This window comes from Staurois parvus, unplaced genomic scaffold, assembly GCF_062004578.1.
Source record: "Staurois parvus isolate SC_StPar_1 unplaced genomic scaffold, SC_StPar_1.0 ptg000154l, whole genome shotgun sequence".
Classification (NCBI taxonomy): Eukaryota; Metazoa; Chordata; class Amphibia; order Anura; family Ranidae; genus Staurois; species Staurois parvus.
In genome coordinates this window covers 2,295,058-2,313,415 of record NW_028317950.1, presented here as the reverse complement: position 1 = coordinate 2,313,415, position 18,358 = coordinate 2,295,058, and the positions used below count along the sequence as shown (strand labels likewise).

Genomic DNA, 18,358 nt, shown 5'->3' with positions numbered 1-18,358 from the left:
AAAAAAAAAAAAAAAAAAAAAAGGAGAAGGAGTTATGACCCTACCTTACTCTATCCAAAATTAAAGATTTTCCTACTTTAAACTATTTAAAAAAACAAAACAAACAACAACACAAAGCTGTCAAAAATACATAAAGAATCCCACTATGGTAGCTTTTCCACATATGCCATTTGTAGATTGCAATTTAGCAAAATGCAGACTGCAACTTTTTCATTCAGGCTTTCAGCAAACATGCAAAGGCCGTCCTGAGGATGTCTGTGTATTTAACAGATGGTTGCAGACGGGGTACCAGATGTTAAGATCAGCAACAGGGGCTCAGTCTGTATAACCATCTCTACACCGTCATAAGCATCTATCCACACATTCAGAAGTCATCAGCAGTTAGGGACAGATTCCTGGAATTACTGAGTGTTCCTTGTAGCTTGCATAGACCACCACGTGTTGGCACCATTTAAGCCATTCCTCAGCCTGCTGCTGCAGGAAGATGAGAAGGTAGATCAATTGGTGGCTAATTATTTTCCTAGAAAATAAGTTTAAAGAGTTTTAGAAATGCTGAAATACTTCTCCTTCAGTGCAGGCCATGTCTGAGGCCCCCGGATGGACTGAGGCAGACAAGCCACCTCAGCCAGTATCAGAACTCCTAAGTCAGCGACAATTACAGGAGAACAATCCTTCATGCACACTCTCACTTTATTAAAATTGTCATTAGGTCCTGATTTGTAACAAATTTTCTTTTTTACTTGTGGACTACTAAAAGAGTGTAGCAGTCCTCTGCCATTTCTCCACATAAAGTTTTGAAAAGTATACATTTAACAGATATCAGACTGTAGAGGTGCTTTAGAATAAATCCTGTGATTGCAATGCCAATGTCTAAAGAAATCTCCCAAATTCCAAAGTATGGTGAGAGCAGACTAATATCCCCCAAATTCCAATGTACAGAAAGAGCAGACCACCCCATAAATAAACCTTCAAGCAGAAGACATACCTGCACGTTTAATTAGCAGCTTTTTTTGGTCCCTTACTAAGCAATATTGTATGAATTCACCAACCTGCAACAAATGAGAAAAAAAAAAAAAAAAAAGACAAAATTTCAGAATATTGAAATCAAGACTGCCTAAAGATTCAATCAGGGAATGGGTAGGGGAGGTACATGATAGAAACCTTTGGAGAGAGGTCTTAAAGCAGACCTCCATGTTTTAATGGAGTTTAAATAGATCACTTGGACCACGCTGGTCCAAACTAACCATTTACTTCACTAACTGATGCAGTAGCTGTGTGCACTGTATACAGCAGTGGGATGGTAGCTTTCCATCCAGTTCCCAGAGACAAAAGGGAGTCAGACTGAGCACTGCTCAGTCATTAACTGGGATTCTATGAACAAATACAAAGCTTCCTCTGATTGGCTGAGCAGCGCTCAGCCCAACTCAATTTCGTTCTGCCTCAGCCATTCACAGGGAACTTTGTATTCTGTACATGCAAGGCTTCCACTGATTGTGAAGATATCTGCCTGCCTCTCATACTCAGCTAATCAGTATAAACCTTGAATTCATAAATTACAAAGCTCACCGTGAATGGCGCAGTATACTATATGCACCTGAGGCTACATACAGATTATACAGCGCATACAGCCACTGCAACTGCTAGCAAAGTAAGAAACTGGTTTGGACCAGCTTGGTCTAAAAACTAAAACTTCACCAAAAACAAAGATCTGCTTTCATCAAGTAGTAAGAGACCAACTCTTTGAAAAGGGAAAGAGGGCGCAGAAGCCTAACCCTTGATACTGATGATAGTCCAAAATGCAGGTCCAACATCACCTGCAAGAAGAAGTCCGTCCTTCTGGGACATTAGCAAGGCATGCTGGTAGTAGGAGGAGTGATCTTGCCTATAGTTTGTATACCATTCTCCTGCAGGCAGCAGTATAACCCAAAGTTTAGAGGCTTCCCATGTCCAACAATGGACCAAATATTTTAGGACAGGTGGTACATTTTATCATTAAAGCATTGGCACCTTTAGGGAGTGGGTACCCGATTTTGACAGGTACCACTCCCACACAGGCGATTGGAAGAGGAACTTGTTCTCCCCTTCTCCCTCCCAGTAGATTTCTGGGAGACGCTACTGGTCCCAGAAGTCTACAGGACCATTCACAAGGTGCAGCAGTACTCGCACATGCGCAGTGTGCACCTAACTGACAGCTGGGTGCCCATACTTAAGATGTCAGAATGAAAGGAAAGCCAGTGAAACCAGCTGCGGTCAGCACACCGCTGGATTGAGGGACAGGCGAGGGTCTGTTTTTTAAAAAAAAAGTCAGCAGCTACAGTTTTAAGTAGCTACTGACTTATTTTTAACGTTTCAACTGGAGCTCCGCTCTAAGGCTGGATTTACACATTTGTGCCTCTGTACAGTACACTGGGGTAGATTTGCTATAACTGGAGCACTCACAATCTGCAGCTGCGCATGGTAGCCAATCAGCTTCTAACTTCAGATTGTTCAATTTAGCTTTGGCAATAAAACCTGGAAGCCGATTGGTTTCTGTGCAGAGTTCCACCAGATATTGTACTCTCCAGTTTTAGTAAAAATGAACCCCAATGTGTTAAGGCAGTTCGTTCATTTGAATGGGCTTCTTAACACGATTTTTAATAATGCAGCGCACCTTAGGCAGTGGTGTGTTAGCATGCGTTTTAGTGGACGTAGGTACATTGGGGCCAATCAGAATGAATAACACAGCAGCACCCCTAATGCACACAATGTCCGTTCCTCTGCATTACTGCAATGCAACTGTGTGAACCCAGCCCAAATGAATTGGGTTTCTATTTAGGATATGCAATCAATCCATCTCAGCTTTCTTGCATACAAAATAAATTAGGACTCAAAAGTCAGTTGTGCCAAAAAATATTGCATAGGGTAGATTTTTAAATATTACAAAGCACCGGCTTTCAGTACACATTTCTGCAGTGTAGTATACCAGGGGGCTCCAAACTTTCTAAACAAAAAGGGCCAGTTAACGGTCCTTCAGGCTTTAGGGGGGCTGAACTGTGACCAGTCAAGAGTAGAAAATGCCCCATCATTGGTTTTAATGGGAGGAATATTACCCCATCACTGGTTTCAATGGGAGAAATAGTGCCCCATTGTTGATATAAATGAGAATTTATGTCCCATTGATTATGTCATTAGGGGCAATGGTGCTCCATCATTGGTATCAGCTGGTGGAATAGTGCCCAAGGGCCAGATAAAGGCAATTAAGAGCCACAGTTTGGAGACCACCATAGTATAGAATGACATGGGTGGACCTTCAGTACCTTGAGATTTACTTGGTCAGGAGAATGCTTCTCCAGGCTCCTCTTCACCTGTGATAGTGTTTGGGTCTGATTGAGCTCCTCCTCCAAATCCATAGCCTATATAAAAACAAGATATTAGGCCAGCCCAGATGTGCGGTGTTCAGTTGAGAACTGATAAACTGAACGTCCCAAAATGCTGGAGAGCTATACAATTTTGTCTTCTCAATCACACCATAAAATCTGTAAGATCTGTAAAATTTTAGAACGGCTTTTTGATGGTGGTAGCTCCTATGGATTCCATCCAATCATTTATAATTAATTCATTGCTAATTTTTATTAACTTTTTGTCTATTCATGCCATTTTTCAAATGTTTTAGAACTATTATTTTATTGTCAATTTATTTGTTTTTATGCATGACTTCATTTTTGGATTTGTAAAATTTATGACACTAGCATACATACTATTCTGCCAATCTTCCCCTTCATGCTCCCTAGTCCCTGCCACGGGTCTCGTCTACCACTCCCCTCTGTTCCATATAAGGCTCTTGTCAATGAGGTTCCCTATGCCTGAAGGAGCGTGCCGGTCTACAATCAGTCCTGTGCATGCTCAGAAACGAGTCACAATCCCATGACGCCAGACACCGCCACTCTGGACCAGCTAGGCAATACCATTTGGCGCTCCTCCTCTCCAGCACTCCCCACTGTCCAACCTACATCTATCCACACTGCGGTTCACCTCCTGTCGAGGAGACACTCTGCGCATCCAACCTTTATGAGCCTGTCATTTAAAAGATGGGAGTTGTTAAACTTACTTTTTAACCAATAAAGCGGTCATAAAGTCTACCCTTAGAGGTGCGGTGTTTCTTCTGTTTTTTTACTTTAGAGTTTGTTTCACTCAACTACAGCTTGCCCTGGTATTCAGACTGTTTGCCCTTGCCTCCGGCTTTGGATTCCATATCCATCTAATTTTATAACAAAAGACTATGTGGACTGCATATTCCATGCGCCTTTCTATTCTCAAAGTGGTTCTAAAGGCTGAAGGTTTTTTAACCTTCACATATTCTATGTATGAAGGTAAATAACCTTCAGTGTGCAGCTTCACCCGCAGCCCCCCGTAATACTTACCTGAGCCCAATCCAAAACCATTACACAGAGCAGGTAACTAGAATATGTATTTTTTTTTTTTCTTTTATAACATACAGTTGTGTTCAAAATAATAGCAGTCAGACATCACTAACCTGATCAATCACTTTTTGGTAGAAATGATATTTCTACATGGCAAATAATTTACTAGCAGGTGTAGTAGAGTAATAGAAATCCAACAGACCCAACAGTCATGACATGCATGCTGCTGATTCTGTGTAATTGAATCACTAATTGAAAGGGGCGTGTTCACAATAATAGCAGTGTGGAGATCTATTAGTGAGGTCATTCATTCTTTGAAAAACAGGTGGCAATTATTGCCCTTATTTAAGGAAGGAAGGCAGCAAATGTTGTACATGCTGGTTACAGTGCATTTCTCTCTGAAATTCTGAGGAAAATGGGTCGTTCCAGACATTGTTCAGAAGAACAGCGTACCTTGATTAAAAAGTTGATTGGAGAGGGGAAAACATATAAAGAAGTGCAGAAAATGATAGGCTGCTCAGCTAAAATGATCGCAAATGCTTTAAAATGGCAACCAAAACCTGAAAGCCGTGGAAGAAAGAGAAAAACTACCATTGGAATGGATAGAAGAATAGCCAAAATGGCAAGGACTCAGCCAACAATCAGCTCCAGGAAGACCAAAGAAGGTCTAAAGTTACCTGTGAGTACTGTTACAATTAGAAGACGCCTATGTGAAGCCAAGCTATCTGCAAGAAGCCCCCGCAAAGTCCCACTGTTGAAAAAAAAGACGTGCTGAAGAGGTTACAATTTGCCAAAGAGCACATTGACCGGCCTAAAGAGAAATGGCGCAACATTTTGTGGACTGATGAAAGTAAGATTGTTCTTTTTGGGTCTAGTGGCCGGAGACAGTTTGTCAGACAACCCCCAAACACTGAATTCAAGCCACAGTACACTGTGAAGACAGTGAAGCATGGTGGTGCAAGCATCATGATATGGGGATGTTTCTTATACTAAGCCGTTGGGCCTATTTATCGCATACCAGGGATCATGGATCAGTTTGAATACATCAGAATACTTGAAGAGGTCATGCTGCCTTATGCTGAAGAGGAAATGCCCTTGAAATGGGAGTTCCAACAAGACAACGACCCCAAACACACCAGTAAACGTGCAACATCTTGGTTCCAGACCAACAAGATTGACGTTATGGAGTGGCCAGCCCAATCCCCGGATCTTAATCCAATAGAAAACTTGTGGGGTGACATCAAAAATGCAGTTTCTGAGACAAAACCAAGAAATAGAGAAGAACTGTGGAATGTAGTCCAATCATCCTGGGCTGGAATACCTGTTCACAGGTGCCAGAAGTTGGTTGACTCCATGCAACACAGATGTACAGCAGTTCTCAGAAACAGTGCTTATACAACTAAATATTAAGTGATTCAAAGGAAAGCAAAATCTTCCAACATTTTTCAGTTTATATAGTGAATGTTTGAGTTTGTAAAGAAGAATACAAACACTGCTATTTTTTTGGTCACTTTTCTTCAATTTTTTTTTTTTACAGGAACAACACAAGTTTGATATATTTTTCTTCATGTTTTGATTTGGAATAGAATGTGTAGTGTTCCCAATGCATTTTTGTGTATGGAAATAAAAGCTATTAGAAAGATTTTGAGCTTTATTCACTTTTTTCAACACACGGCTATTATTTTGAACACAACTGTATATACACACACAAAAAAAAACAACATAACCTTTAAATATCACTTTAACTGCAACATGCTTCCATTATTCTCCATAATTCCCCCCTACTTAGACCCCTAGGGGCTGACTAACCTGAGTAAGAAAGATGTATGTACTTATCCATTTTCGGCCATGTGATCACTTGTGTCTGCCAGCGGCGGCTGAAGGGGAGAGAAGTGAGCTCTTGGCAATGTCTAAAATACCTGAGCAGTGATGTTGTTGATGGCCCATCCACTTTTAGCGCTCTCCCCTCCGAAGCCACTACTAGCGGACACAGGGAATACGATCACCTAACTGGACCGGGGTGGCCTGAAAATAGGCCAGTATATAGATCTTTCCTCCACAGGTTAGTTAGTATAGCTGTTGGGGGGGGGGGGGGAGCAGTTTTAGGATTAGTTGGGTATATTCCAGAACCCACTTTAATAAACTTATGGTTGTTTCAATACAACACATCTAAAACTAAAAATACAAGTTTGCGCTCTATTCACACTTGAGCGACTCCAAAGTCGTGCGATTTCCATTACAACATTAGAGCAAGTTTGGATGGATGCGACTTGGATGCACTTCAGCTGTTGACTGTTACACAACTGTCACATTTATAACATTAGGATGCAACTTTTGAGAGTTTACATGGAAGTCTGTCACTTGAGTTGCATCAAAGTAGTGCAGGAAACTTTTTAAAATCAATGCAACCAAGTTACATAGATCTGAACAGCTTTCAATGAAACACATGGGCTGCAACTTGTCATGTGACTTTGGACACAAAATCATATGTTAAGTCGCACACGTGTGAATGGAGTTTTATGGTGCAGCTGGTCTGTAAGGTATAAAACAAAGTGTACTGCAAGCTGTCTCAAGAACTCCATACTTGAAGCTTCTTGTAACTCAGCACAGCAGCATTGTATTGCTCTGCGGTGCGGTATAAACAACCAAGGAAGGATCTCACCAGAGGCTGCTCTGAGCGCACCAAAATGATAACACCATGACAAAAAGCACATGCTAGAAAATCAAGGGTACCTGAGCGGATGTGTCCTGGAAAGCGCTGGGACGACCTTTCCTCCTATGCTGTGCCATGTCTGTACAACCTGAAATAACAATGGTGTGTTCATTTTATTTTTTTCTATAATACAGGATTTATATAGAGCCAACAGTTTGCACAGCACTTTACAAAACAAAGGGAGACAGTACAGTTAAATAATGCCAGACCAGGAGGGTTCAGAGGGCCCTTCTCCTGAGGGCTTACTTCTACTGTACTGGAGGCCTCATCTCTCCTTTCCTCCTGGCAGTAGCGTTTTGACAGAAGAAACACTTGTAAAACGTGTAATGCCATCAGGCATGTCAAGTGGTTGGGTGTAATTTAATTTCATTGGCCAGAATAATTGATTATGGATAGAAGGCCATGAATGGATTGCACCATGTCACTATGTAGGGAGGCAATGGATGGAATGTACCATCTCACTATGTAGGGGGGGGTGATGGAAGGATTGTACCATGTCACTATGTAGGAGCTTGATGGATGGACTGTACCATGTCACTATGTAGGGCAGTGATGGATGGATTGTACTGATAAAGAAAGAAAAAAAAAAAAAAGAAAAAAGAAAAAAGTGGCAATAATGGCATGCCAAGTCTCCAAGTCTCAGACGCAAAAAAAAAAAAAAAAAGCCAGCCACATTGATTACATAAAATAAAAAAAAATTATAAGATACTACTAATAACAATAATTACTATTTAGTTTCGGTCTAAACTCGTATTATGTATGCATGCATGGACACATAGGCTAACATACAAGGTCACAAAACATGCAAACCCTAAACAAGGGTTAGACCAGTGGCGTCACAAGGGTTGGTGCGGTAGACAATGGTGTCATGGCATATATCATGTCAGTAGTTAGGGTGGGTGATGGATAGAAGACTAGGTAGGAGGCTATGAATGGATTGTACCATGTCACTATGTAGGGGGCTATGAAAAAAATGTAGCATGTCACTATGCAGGGGGGTGATGGATGGAATGTACCTCCCCAATTAATTGACATAGTACATTCCATCTATCACCAATACAGGGGGGTGATGGACAGAATGTACAAAGTCACTATATTGGGGAGGGGGGTTGGTGAAATATACCATGTCAGTAGTTAGGGTGGGCGATGGATAGAAGGTCAAGTAGGAGGCTATAAATGGATTGTACCAAAGTCACTATGTAGGGGGGTGATGGATGGATTGTACGGAGACAACAACAAAAAAAAAAAAGAGCCAATAACGGCATACTGAGTCCCAAAGACTTAAAAACAAAAAAAGGCCCCTAGTAAGTTCAATGCAAAAAAAGCATTGTCACTATGTAGGGAGGGGCAATGGATGGAATGTACCATGTCACTATGTAGGGAGGGGCAATGGATGGAATGTACCATGTCACTATGTAGGGATGGGCGATGGATGGAATGTACCATGTTGCTATGTAGGGAGCTAAGAATAGACTGCAGCATGTCACTACATACAGGAGTGACTGATGGAATGTACCATATCAGTAAATTGGGAAGGGGGGGGGGGGTTTGATGAAATATACCAGGTCAGTAGTTAGGGTGGGTGATGATAGAAAGCTAGAGTAGGAGGCCATGAATGGATTGTACAATGTCACAATAATGTAGAGGAGTGATGGCTGGAATGTACCAGGTCACTATGTAAGGGCCGATAAAATGGATTGTAGTAGGGAGCACACGCCCTGACTTGCTATCTGCTTCTTTGGTCTTCTCTCTGATCTCCAGCACACAAGCAATGGAAATCTTCATCCCATCCCCTCCACACAAACTCTGACCCCACGTCTTCACCTCCTTTTCGGCTGCCTCTATAGGGATGACCAAGGGTTGGACTCCGGAAACATAGCTGCTCATCCCAGCCAGGGATCTTGACTGTCCCTGGGCCGGAGTGGACACTGGAGACGTGTCAACTCTCAGGTGGATGTCACCAGGGTGCGGTCCACATCCCCCACACCCTCACAGTGATGCCACCGGGTTAGAAACAACTAAGCAAAAAGCACAACAGGGCAGTGTGAAGCAGCTCGAACAGCAGCATTAAAAACTAGTAATGTGGTATTTTTTTTCATTTACATATAGAATTATGAAGGAGAAGCTCCCCTTTAACCCCTTCATGACAGAGGGTAGAGCAAACCTCAACACCCAGACCCAATTTTGAAACTTTGACAAGAGTTAGTAAAAACTGCACATATGATCACCACTACTTCATGTATCCAGGTGGGTTCTAGCATGTTATGTTTTGTTTTTTTTCAGGACAAATTGTTCTCTCTTTTGCTAGCAAATGGTAACATATCTCCTGATTCAAGTAACCACTTGAGCTGTTGTTTTGAGTAAATAGATACCAAACATAGATGCTTTCAAATTTTTTTGCTACTCAGCGCTGCACTAATTCAACTGATAATTGTGCAGTCATGCAATGCTGTACAGAAACGAAATTTACGTACTTTTTTTCACACAAATAGAGCTTTCTTTTGGTGGCATTTGATCACCTGTGCGCTTTTTATTTTTGGCGCTATTACAAAAAAAAAAAAGTTTAGAAGAAAAAAGATTTTTTTTTTTAAAACACTATTTTCTCATTTCGGTCATAAAAAAAAAAATATCCAAAAAAACAAATTTCATAATAAATTTAGGCCAAAATGTATTCTGCTACATGTTTTTGGTTAAAAAAAAATCCCAATAAGTGTATATTGATTGCTTTGTGTGAAAGTTATAGCGTCTACAAACTATGGTATAGATCAGGGGTGGGCAAACTTTTTGACTTGAGGGCCGCAATGGGTTCATATATTGGACCCGGGGGCCGGACCAAGAGTAGATGAATGATGTGTATGTGTCATCCATAGTAAGTATAGTAATATTCCCCCATAGTAAGCATAGTAATTAATCCCCCATAGTAATTAATCCCCCATATAGTAATTCATCCCCCATAGTAATTCATCCCCCATATAGTAATTCGTCCCCCATATAGTAATTCATCCCCCCTATAGTAATTCATCCCCCCTATAGTAATTCATCCCCCACATAGTAATTCATCCCCCACATAGCAATTCATCCCCCACATAGTAATTCATCCCCCATATTAATTCATCCCCCATATTAATTCATCCCCCATATAGTAATTCATCCCCCATATAGTAATTCATCCCCCATATAGTAATTCATCCCCCATATAGTAAGTCCCCCATATAGTAATTCATTCCCCATATAGTAAGTCCTCCATATAGTAATTCATTCCCCATATAGTAAGTCCTCCATATAGTAATTAATTCCCCATATAGTAAGTCCCCCATATAGTAATTCATTCCCCATATAGTAAGTCCTCCATATAGTAATTAATTCCCCATATAGTAAGTCCCCCATATAGTAATTCATCCCCCATATAGTAAGTCCCCCATATAGTAAGTCCCCCCTGTGTCAATTCACTTACCTTTGGTCCGCACGTTCCTCTCGTATTCCCGCGCCGTTCTGGTCTTCAGGGAGGACTGTGAGAGGAGTTTGTCACGCTGCCCCGCCTACATCCTGGCTGCCCCGCCTACATCCTGACAGCTGCAGAGTCCTGACGTCCGAGAGGAGGGAGGGGGGCGGCCATCCGAGAGGGGGGGCGGCCATCCGAGAGGAGAGGAGGGGAGAGGAGGAGAGGAGGGAGGGGAGAGGAGGAGAGGAGGGAGGGGAGAGGAGGGAGGGGAGCGGGCGCCCGGCACACAGGAGAGCCGCATCTAAATTTGTAAAGAGCCGCGGCTTGCCGACCACTGGCCTTGCGGGAGCCTAGCTCCGCGGGCCGGATTAAAAGGTCCGCCGGGCCGTATACGGCCCGCGGGCCGTAGTTTGCCCATTGCTGGTATAGATACTGCAATTTACACAGCTTTTACTTTCTAACTGCCCATCACATTTCTTGAGGTGCTAAAATACCAGGATAGTACAAACACCCCAAATGACTCATTTTTGGAAAGTAGACACCCTAAGCTAACTGCTGAGAGGCATATTGAGTCCATGGAAGATTTTTTTTTTCCACAAGTTTCTGGAAAATTACAATTTTTTTTTTTTTTTTTTTTTAAACACAAAGTTGTCTTTTAAATGATATATTTCTCGCACAAGCCATGGGTATATGTGGAATTACACCCCAAAATACATTGTGCTACTTCTACCGAGTATGGGGATACCACATGTGAGACTTTTTGGGAGCCTAACCACATACAGGAGCCTGAAATCCAATAACCACTTTGAAAGCCTGAAGGTTTGTATCTTCCTCATTACACTTCCTCACTACCTATCACAGTTTCGGAGGCCCTGAAATGCCAGGATAGCACCAAACCCCCCAAATGACCCCTTTTTGGAATGTAGACACCCCAAGGAATTTAAAAAGAGGCATGGTGAGTATTTTTCAGAGCTCATTTTTTCTCACGAGGTTTTGAAATATAAAACAAGAACAGAAAAAATGTGTTTGTTTTTACGCTTCATTTTGCAAAAATTTGTGGTATCAAACAAGATCTGCAAAACACTCACCAGGCTTATTAAATTCCTTGGGGTGTCCACTTCCCAAAACGCGGTCATTGGGGGGGGGGGGGGGGGGTTGGTGCTGTCCTGGCATTTCAGGGCCTCCAAAACGGATAGGTAGTCAGGAAGTGTAATGAGGAAATACTGTAAAGCCATTTAAAAGCCTGAAGGTGCTTATTGGATTTTGGGTTCCTGTACTTGGCTAGACTGCCAAAACGTCTCTCACATGTGGTACCCCCATACTCGGGAGAAGTAGCAGAATGTAGTTTGGGGAGTAATTCCACATATACCCATGGCATGTGTGAGCAATAAATCATTTAAGTGACAATTTTTTTTTGTCATTTTCCACAAACTTATGGTAAAAAAAAAAAAAACCCTTCTATTGATTCAACATGCCTCTCAGCAAATAGTTTGGGGTGTCTACTGTCCAAAAAAGGGGTCGTTTTGGGGTTTTTCACAAAAAAAAAAAAAAAAAAATCAGTATTTTTTGCTAGGAAATTAATTTAAACCCCCAAACACGCACACACTTTTTTTTTTTTTTTTTTTAAAGCAGACACCCTAGCGAATAAAATGCTGGCTGCTGCAATTTTTTATGTCACATAGTACTCACGCAGTGATTTTTCAAAAGCAAAAATTTAAAACAAAACAAAAAAAAAAAAAAAAAAAAAAACCACACACTACACACTTTTTACTTTCAATGCTCAAAAGCACAATATATTGCCAATTATTGGTAACATATAAAAGATGTTTTTTTTAAAGGTATTTTTACAACGTCCCTTCCGGTTTTTTTTTTTTTATTACTTTTAATGCTATCACAGGGAATGCAAATATCCCCTATAACTTCAATGGGCATTGTCTTATATTCTTTTTTGAGAAATCTGGGTTCTATCAGACTCTGGATATCTCCTCTGCCCTTACATTATGTAATCAAACCAAGATTGGTGTGATCAGATGCTTTCCCAATTTACAAATGGCGCTGTTTATATCCTGTGAAACTGAAGTGATGAAATGCTTGTAGCTTCCGAATTTTTAGACTATAGAGATGATTGGCACCACTCTGGTCTCTAATCAGCTCTATGGTCAGCTGACAAAGACACCGGCTGCATTCGCAGGTTCAACGCATACAGATCTTCCGTGAAAAAAACGGCTCCAAAAAAAAAAAAAAAAAAAAAAATTCAAGGGGAGTAGTTAAATTTGCTGTTTCCACCTGAATTTCAGGTTGGGCAGTGAATGGAGGAAGTACAGGTGCTATAGAATTTGTGGGCTGCCAAATTGGAATTTGCAAGCACATCCAGAAGGATACTAGGAACTCTATGGGCCTGTGTGCGAATTCTTGGTGGTTGCGGGACAATACTTGTGCTCGCCACCACACCAGCTTGTACTACACTTATGGGACTCGCCACGTCACCAAGTGATACTGCAGTGCTGGTATATGAAAGACCAGGATGTACTAGGCCACTGGTGCTCGCCAGTTCAACAAACGGTAGCGCGGCACTAGTACTGGTACTCTGCTGCATATGAGAGTCATCAAAAATTTACCGGCAAGTGCTAAGATCAGACCTGATTCTGCGAACACTGTGGTTTTGTGTGCAATTTATCAAGTGACAGTGACCTGACAATGCACTTGCTGGGGGAGAAGGGGGAGGGGTAAGGGTAGGGGCTGATCCCGCTAACGCTGCATTTTTGGGGACACTATACTAATGTGAATGCTGGTATAGTGCTGATCTGATCAAAGATATTGATCTGTTCAGACACTATACTAGCAATGGAGGTTTATTGCGTATGAGCGTGTTCCTGGCAACCAAGGGGTTAAATGTTACTGGTGTACTGACGGACAATCTGACACTATCTGGGAGGAGCGTGAAAACCACAGGAGCGCAAAGCGCGCACACACACACAGTGGGGATCGAAAGTTTGGGCACCCCAGCTAAAAATTTGTATTAATGTGCATAAAGAAGCCAAGGAAAGATGGAAAAATCTCCAAAAGGCATCAAATTACAGATTAGACATTCTTATAATATGTCAACAAAAGTTAGATTTTATTTCCATCATTTACACTTTCAAAATAACAAAACAAAAAATGGCATCTGCAAAAGTTTGGGCACCCTGCAGAGTTAATATCTTGTACTGCCCCCTTTGGCAAGTATCACAGCTTGTAAACGCTTTTTGTAGCCAGCCAAGAGTCTCAATTCTTGTTTGAGGTATCTTTGCCCATTCTTCCTTACAAAAGTCTTCCAGTTCTTTGAGATTTCTGGGCTGTCTGTCACGTGCTGCTCTTTTAAGGTCTATCCATAGATTTTCAATTATATTGAGGTCAGGAGATTGTGAAGGCCATGGAAAAACCTTCAGTTTACACCTCTTGATGTAATCCCCCGTGGATTCCGAGGTGTGTTTAGGATCATTATCCATTTGTAGAAGCCATCCTCTCTTAACTTCAGCTTTTTCACAGATGGCATCAAGTTACCATCCAAAATTTGCTGAAATTTTATTGAATCCATTTTTCCTTCTACTCGTGAGATGTTCCCTGTGCCACTGGTGGCTGCAACACAACCCCAAAGCATGATTGATCCAACCCCATGCTTAACAGTTGGACAGAGGTTCTTTTCATTACATTCTGTGCCCCTTCTTCTCCAAATGTACCTTTGCTCATTCCGGCCAAAAAGTTCAATTTTAACCTATCGGTCCACAGAACTTGTTTCCAAAATGCACCAGGCTTGTCTATATGTTCATTTGCAAAGTTCAAACAATGATTTTTGTGGTGAGGACGTAGAAGAGGTTTTCTTCTGATGACACTTCCATGAAGACCATATTTGTACAAGTATCTCTTTATAGTGGAATAGTGTACCACAACTCCAGTGTCTGCCAGATCTTTCTGGAGGGATCGTGCAGTCAAACGTGGGTTTTGAATTGTTTTTCTCACAATCCTGCGAGCTGTTCTGTCTGATATTTTTCTTGGTCTTCCAGATGTTGCTTTAACTTCTACTGTTCCTGATGACTGCCACTTCTTAATTACATTCCGAACAGAGGATATTGACATCTGAAAACGCTTTGCTATCTTCTTATAGCCTTCTCCAGCTTTGTGAGCGTCAACTATTTTCAGTTTCAGTTTTCTAGACAACTGCTTAGAACAGGGGTGGGCAAACTTTTTGACTTGAGGGCCGCAATGGGTTCATATATTGGACCCGGGGGCCGGACCAAGAGTAGATGAATGATGTGTATGTGTCATCCATAGTAAGTATAGTAATACTCCCCCATAGTAAGCATAGTAATTAATCCTCCATATAGCAATTCATCCCCCCTATAGTAATTCATCCCCCCATATAGTAATTCATCCCCCATATAGTAATTCATCCCCCCATATTAAGTCCCCAAGTCCCCCGTGTCAATTCACTTACCTTTGCTCCTCGCGTTCCTCTAGCCGTGTTCCCGCGCCGTTCAGGTGTAGCATGAAAATCTGTCTCCTATGAGGATCTGTCCCCCTCGACGTATCTGCGCATGTGCCAGTTTCAGGCATTAGCAGCCGATCGGCGATCTCCGGCACATGCGCAGATACGTCGAGGGGGACAGATCCTCATAGGAATAGGAGACAGATTACCATGCTACACGGCGGACTGTGAGAGGAGCCTAGCGGGAGCCTAGCTCCGCGGGCCGGATTAAAAGGTCCGCCGGGCCGTAGTTTGCCCATTGCTGGCTTAGAAGAACCCATGGTGCCGATTGTTGGGGCAAGGTCAGATGAGTCTGGGCATTTAAAACCTTTGAGATTGACATCACCTGGTCTTCCCAGACGATGATCGAGAACAATCCATGACACTGGCAGGTCTCAGCTTGGCAAAGGGGGCAGTGCATGCTATAAATTCTGCAGGGTGCCCAAACTTTTGCAGACGCCATTTTTTTGTTTTCTGTTATTTAGAAAGTGTAAATGATGGAAATAAAATCTAACTTTTGTTGACATATTATAAGAATGTCTAATCTGTAATTTGATGCCTTTTGGAGATTTTTCCATCTTTCCTTGGCTTCTTTATGCACATTAATACAAATTTTTAGCTGGGGTGCCCAAACTTTCGATCCCCACTGTGTGTGTATATATATATACACACACACACACACATACATATATATACACACACACACACACACACACACACACACATACACGATTTTACACACCTGTTCCACCCTGTAACAGTATTTCTGCTATAGGGCGGTCAGGAAGCTGTTACAGAAGGTTTGTGTTACGGCGCTGCGTTACTTTAACTGACAATTGCATTGTCATAGTATGGATTTTGAGGGGAACTCCCATGCCAAAACTTAAAAAAAAAAAAAAAAAAAAAAAAAAAAAAAAGACAGGACACGGTCTTTGACAAGTCCTTTATTAAAAGAAAAATCTAAAAGAATGTTCCCCGCAGTAGATCCGTCACTCACGATGCTTGTGGTCACTGCCCCGAAAAAAGAATTAAAAAAAAAAAAAAAAAAAGGCTCCGCTCTAGACATCACTGATGTCACATGGGGTGGGATCACAAGCGTGATGTCCCCAGGTGGCCACACCCCTTACATATTTAAGAACTGTCAAACCACTGGAACAATTATCAAAGAACCGCAGCGCCGTAATGCAAAAAATGGCCTGGTCCTGAAGAGGGGGGGGGGGGGGGGGGGGGGGAATCCTCTAGAGGGCAAGAGGTTAAACACATGTGCGCAAAAAAAAAAAAAAAAACCCAAAACAGCGCAGGCAGCAAAAAGGGTTTTAAAGGGACACATGAAGGGGTTAAAGTGATCCCACCATTAAGGCCTTAGTTGAGGCACTTCCTGTTTTATCCCGAGTTCACACTGATGAGCTGCAGAATTAGCAGCGGTTCCCACCCCATGATTGAACCCCGTTCACGTGAACCACTGCAGGTGTGTGGGCATTAATGACCCCATAAAATCAGTTCACAAAACACTGTGCGACGGTCAAAATCAGATCACATAGGTGCAATTCTGGTTTGGACAAAAAAAAAAAAAAAAAAAAAAAATGAATAAAAATGTTGCACTATTTTGGCACAGATGTGGTGTGATGTGAGCCGTACAGGATGAATAGCTCAAATTGCACTGCACAAAAACCGCATGTGATTTGCGCAGGAATCCAGAGCGGTTTCTATGCAAATCACATGCGATATACCACACCGCATCACTGTGAACCCGGGCTTAAGGTGACAACGCTGTCTTGGGCTCCCAAACTGCACTTCTGGTGTCACTGGGGCTCAGACAGCTGAATCAACACTCATTACACAGGCAGGATCCTGTGTTGTCACCATCAGTAGGAAGTGCTGCATTCCTGGTGTGATCTAAGGGCCGGAAGAGGCTGCAGGGGGATCAGCAGCACTGAGACATAATAAAGGAGGATGAGAGGGGGAATACTTAGGGAAGACAGAGCAAACCGTCTCTCAAGGTTTACCAATACTAGAAAACACCGGTGAGGGCGCTGTATCCCTCCGCCCTGCCTCTGCACACTAATACGGTACAGGGCCACAGATGGCGGACAAATACAGCACCATTTACGGTCCACTACACTGACATTTACCTCCCCCCAAACACCGGATATATCCCACAACAGACGCCGGGTGTCCCCCTCCTCAACTACTCACCTCCCACCCCGTACACCGGGACTACGGCCGCCGACCAACCAATCACCGCCCTCCACTTATATGCCCGCCTATTTACCTCAGGAGCGATTGACGCGGGAAAGTGGTAGACTTTGATTGGTGGATGGAGGCGAAGGGGAGGCTACGATTGGCGGCTGGAAGAGAAGGAAAGGCTTTGATTGGTGGATGGAGGAGAAGGAAAGCCTACGATTGGGTGCAAACCTGTAGTCGTGCTCTCAATGTGCTGTGCTATAGAAAACAATGATAATGGTGGTGGAAGTTCCTGTGAATCAAAGTGTGGTCAGAAAATACAATCCCCTTAGATCACAGAGCACAGCAACATGTCAGCCGCATACAATACATATGGGAATGTTCAGCGCTGTAGGTTATAATCTGCCTGTAGTTCGGCTCTGGAAGGTTTTACCCCGTCCATGACCGGGCCATTTTTTTTGCAATTCGGTACTGCGCTACTTTTACTGGGAATTGCGTGGTCATGCAACACTACCACAATTTTTTTTTACACAAATAAAGCTTTCTTTTGGTGGTATTTCATCACCACTGGGGCACTATTCCTCCCACTGACACCAATGATGGGGAATTATTCCTCCCACTGATACCAATGATGGGGCACTATTCCTCCCTCTGCAAGCAATGATGGGGAATTATTTCACCCACTGACACCAACGATGGGGCACTATTCCTCCCACTGACACCAATGATGGGGCACTATTCCTCCCACTGACACCAATGATGGGGCACTATTCCTCCCACTAATACCAATGATGGGGCAGTATTCCTCCCACTGACACCAATGATGGGGCACTATTCCTCCCACTGACACCAATGATGGGGCACTATTCCTCCCACTGATACCAATGATGGGGCACTATTCCTACCGCTAATACCAATGATGGGGCACTATTCCTCCCACTAATACCAATGATGGGGCACTATTCCTCCCACTAATACCAATGATGGGGCACTATTCCTCCCACTGATACCAATGATGGGGCACTATTCCTCCCACTGATACCAATGATGGGGAACTATTCCTCCCACTGATACCAATGATGGGGAATTATTCCTCCCACTGATACCAATGATGG

At 42.6% G+C, this 18,358-nt stretch overlaps 1 protein-coding gene across 2 annotated transcripts in view; it reads right to left on the bottom strand.

Annotated features, from left to right (window-relative positions):
• The window catches only part of LOC149463415 (non-structural maintenance of chromosomes element 3 homolog), a 53,882-nt gene extending 36,539 nt beyond the window's left edge, over positions 1–17,343 (bottom strand). The window contains exons 1-4 of one of the 2 annotated variants that reach the window (XM_089674909.1): positions 17,256–17,343; positions 7,134–7,201; positions 3,297–3,392; positions 986–1,049 (exon numbers count right to left, since the gene is read on the bottom strand). In XM_089674909.1, coding sequence (XP_089531035.1) covers positions 986–1,049; positions 3,297–3,392; positions 7,134–7,190 — 217 coding nt within the window. In that variant the 5' untranslated portion in view covers positions 7,191–7,201; positions 17,256–17,343. The remainder of the gene's footprint in view (positions 1–985; positions 1,050–3,296; positions 3,393–7,133; positions 7,202–17,255) is intronic. The other variant, XM_089674908.1, reaches the window with a different exon arrangement.
• Positions 17,344–18,358: the final 1,015 nt, after the last annotated feature.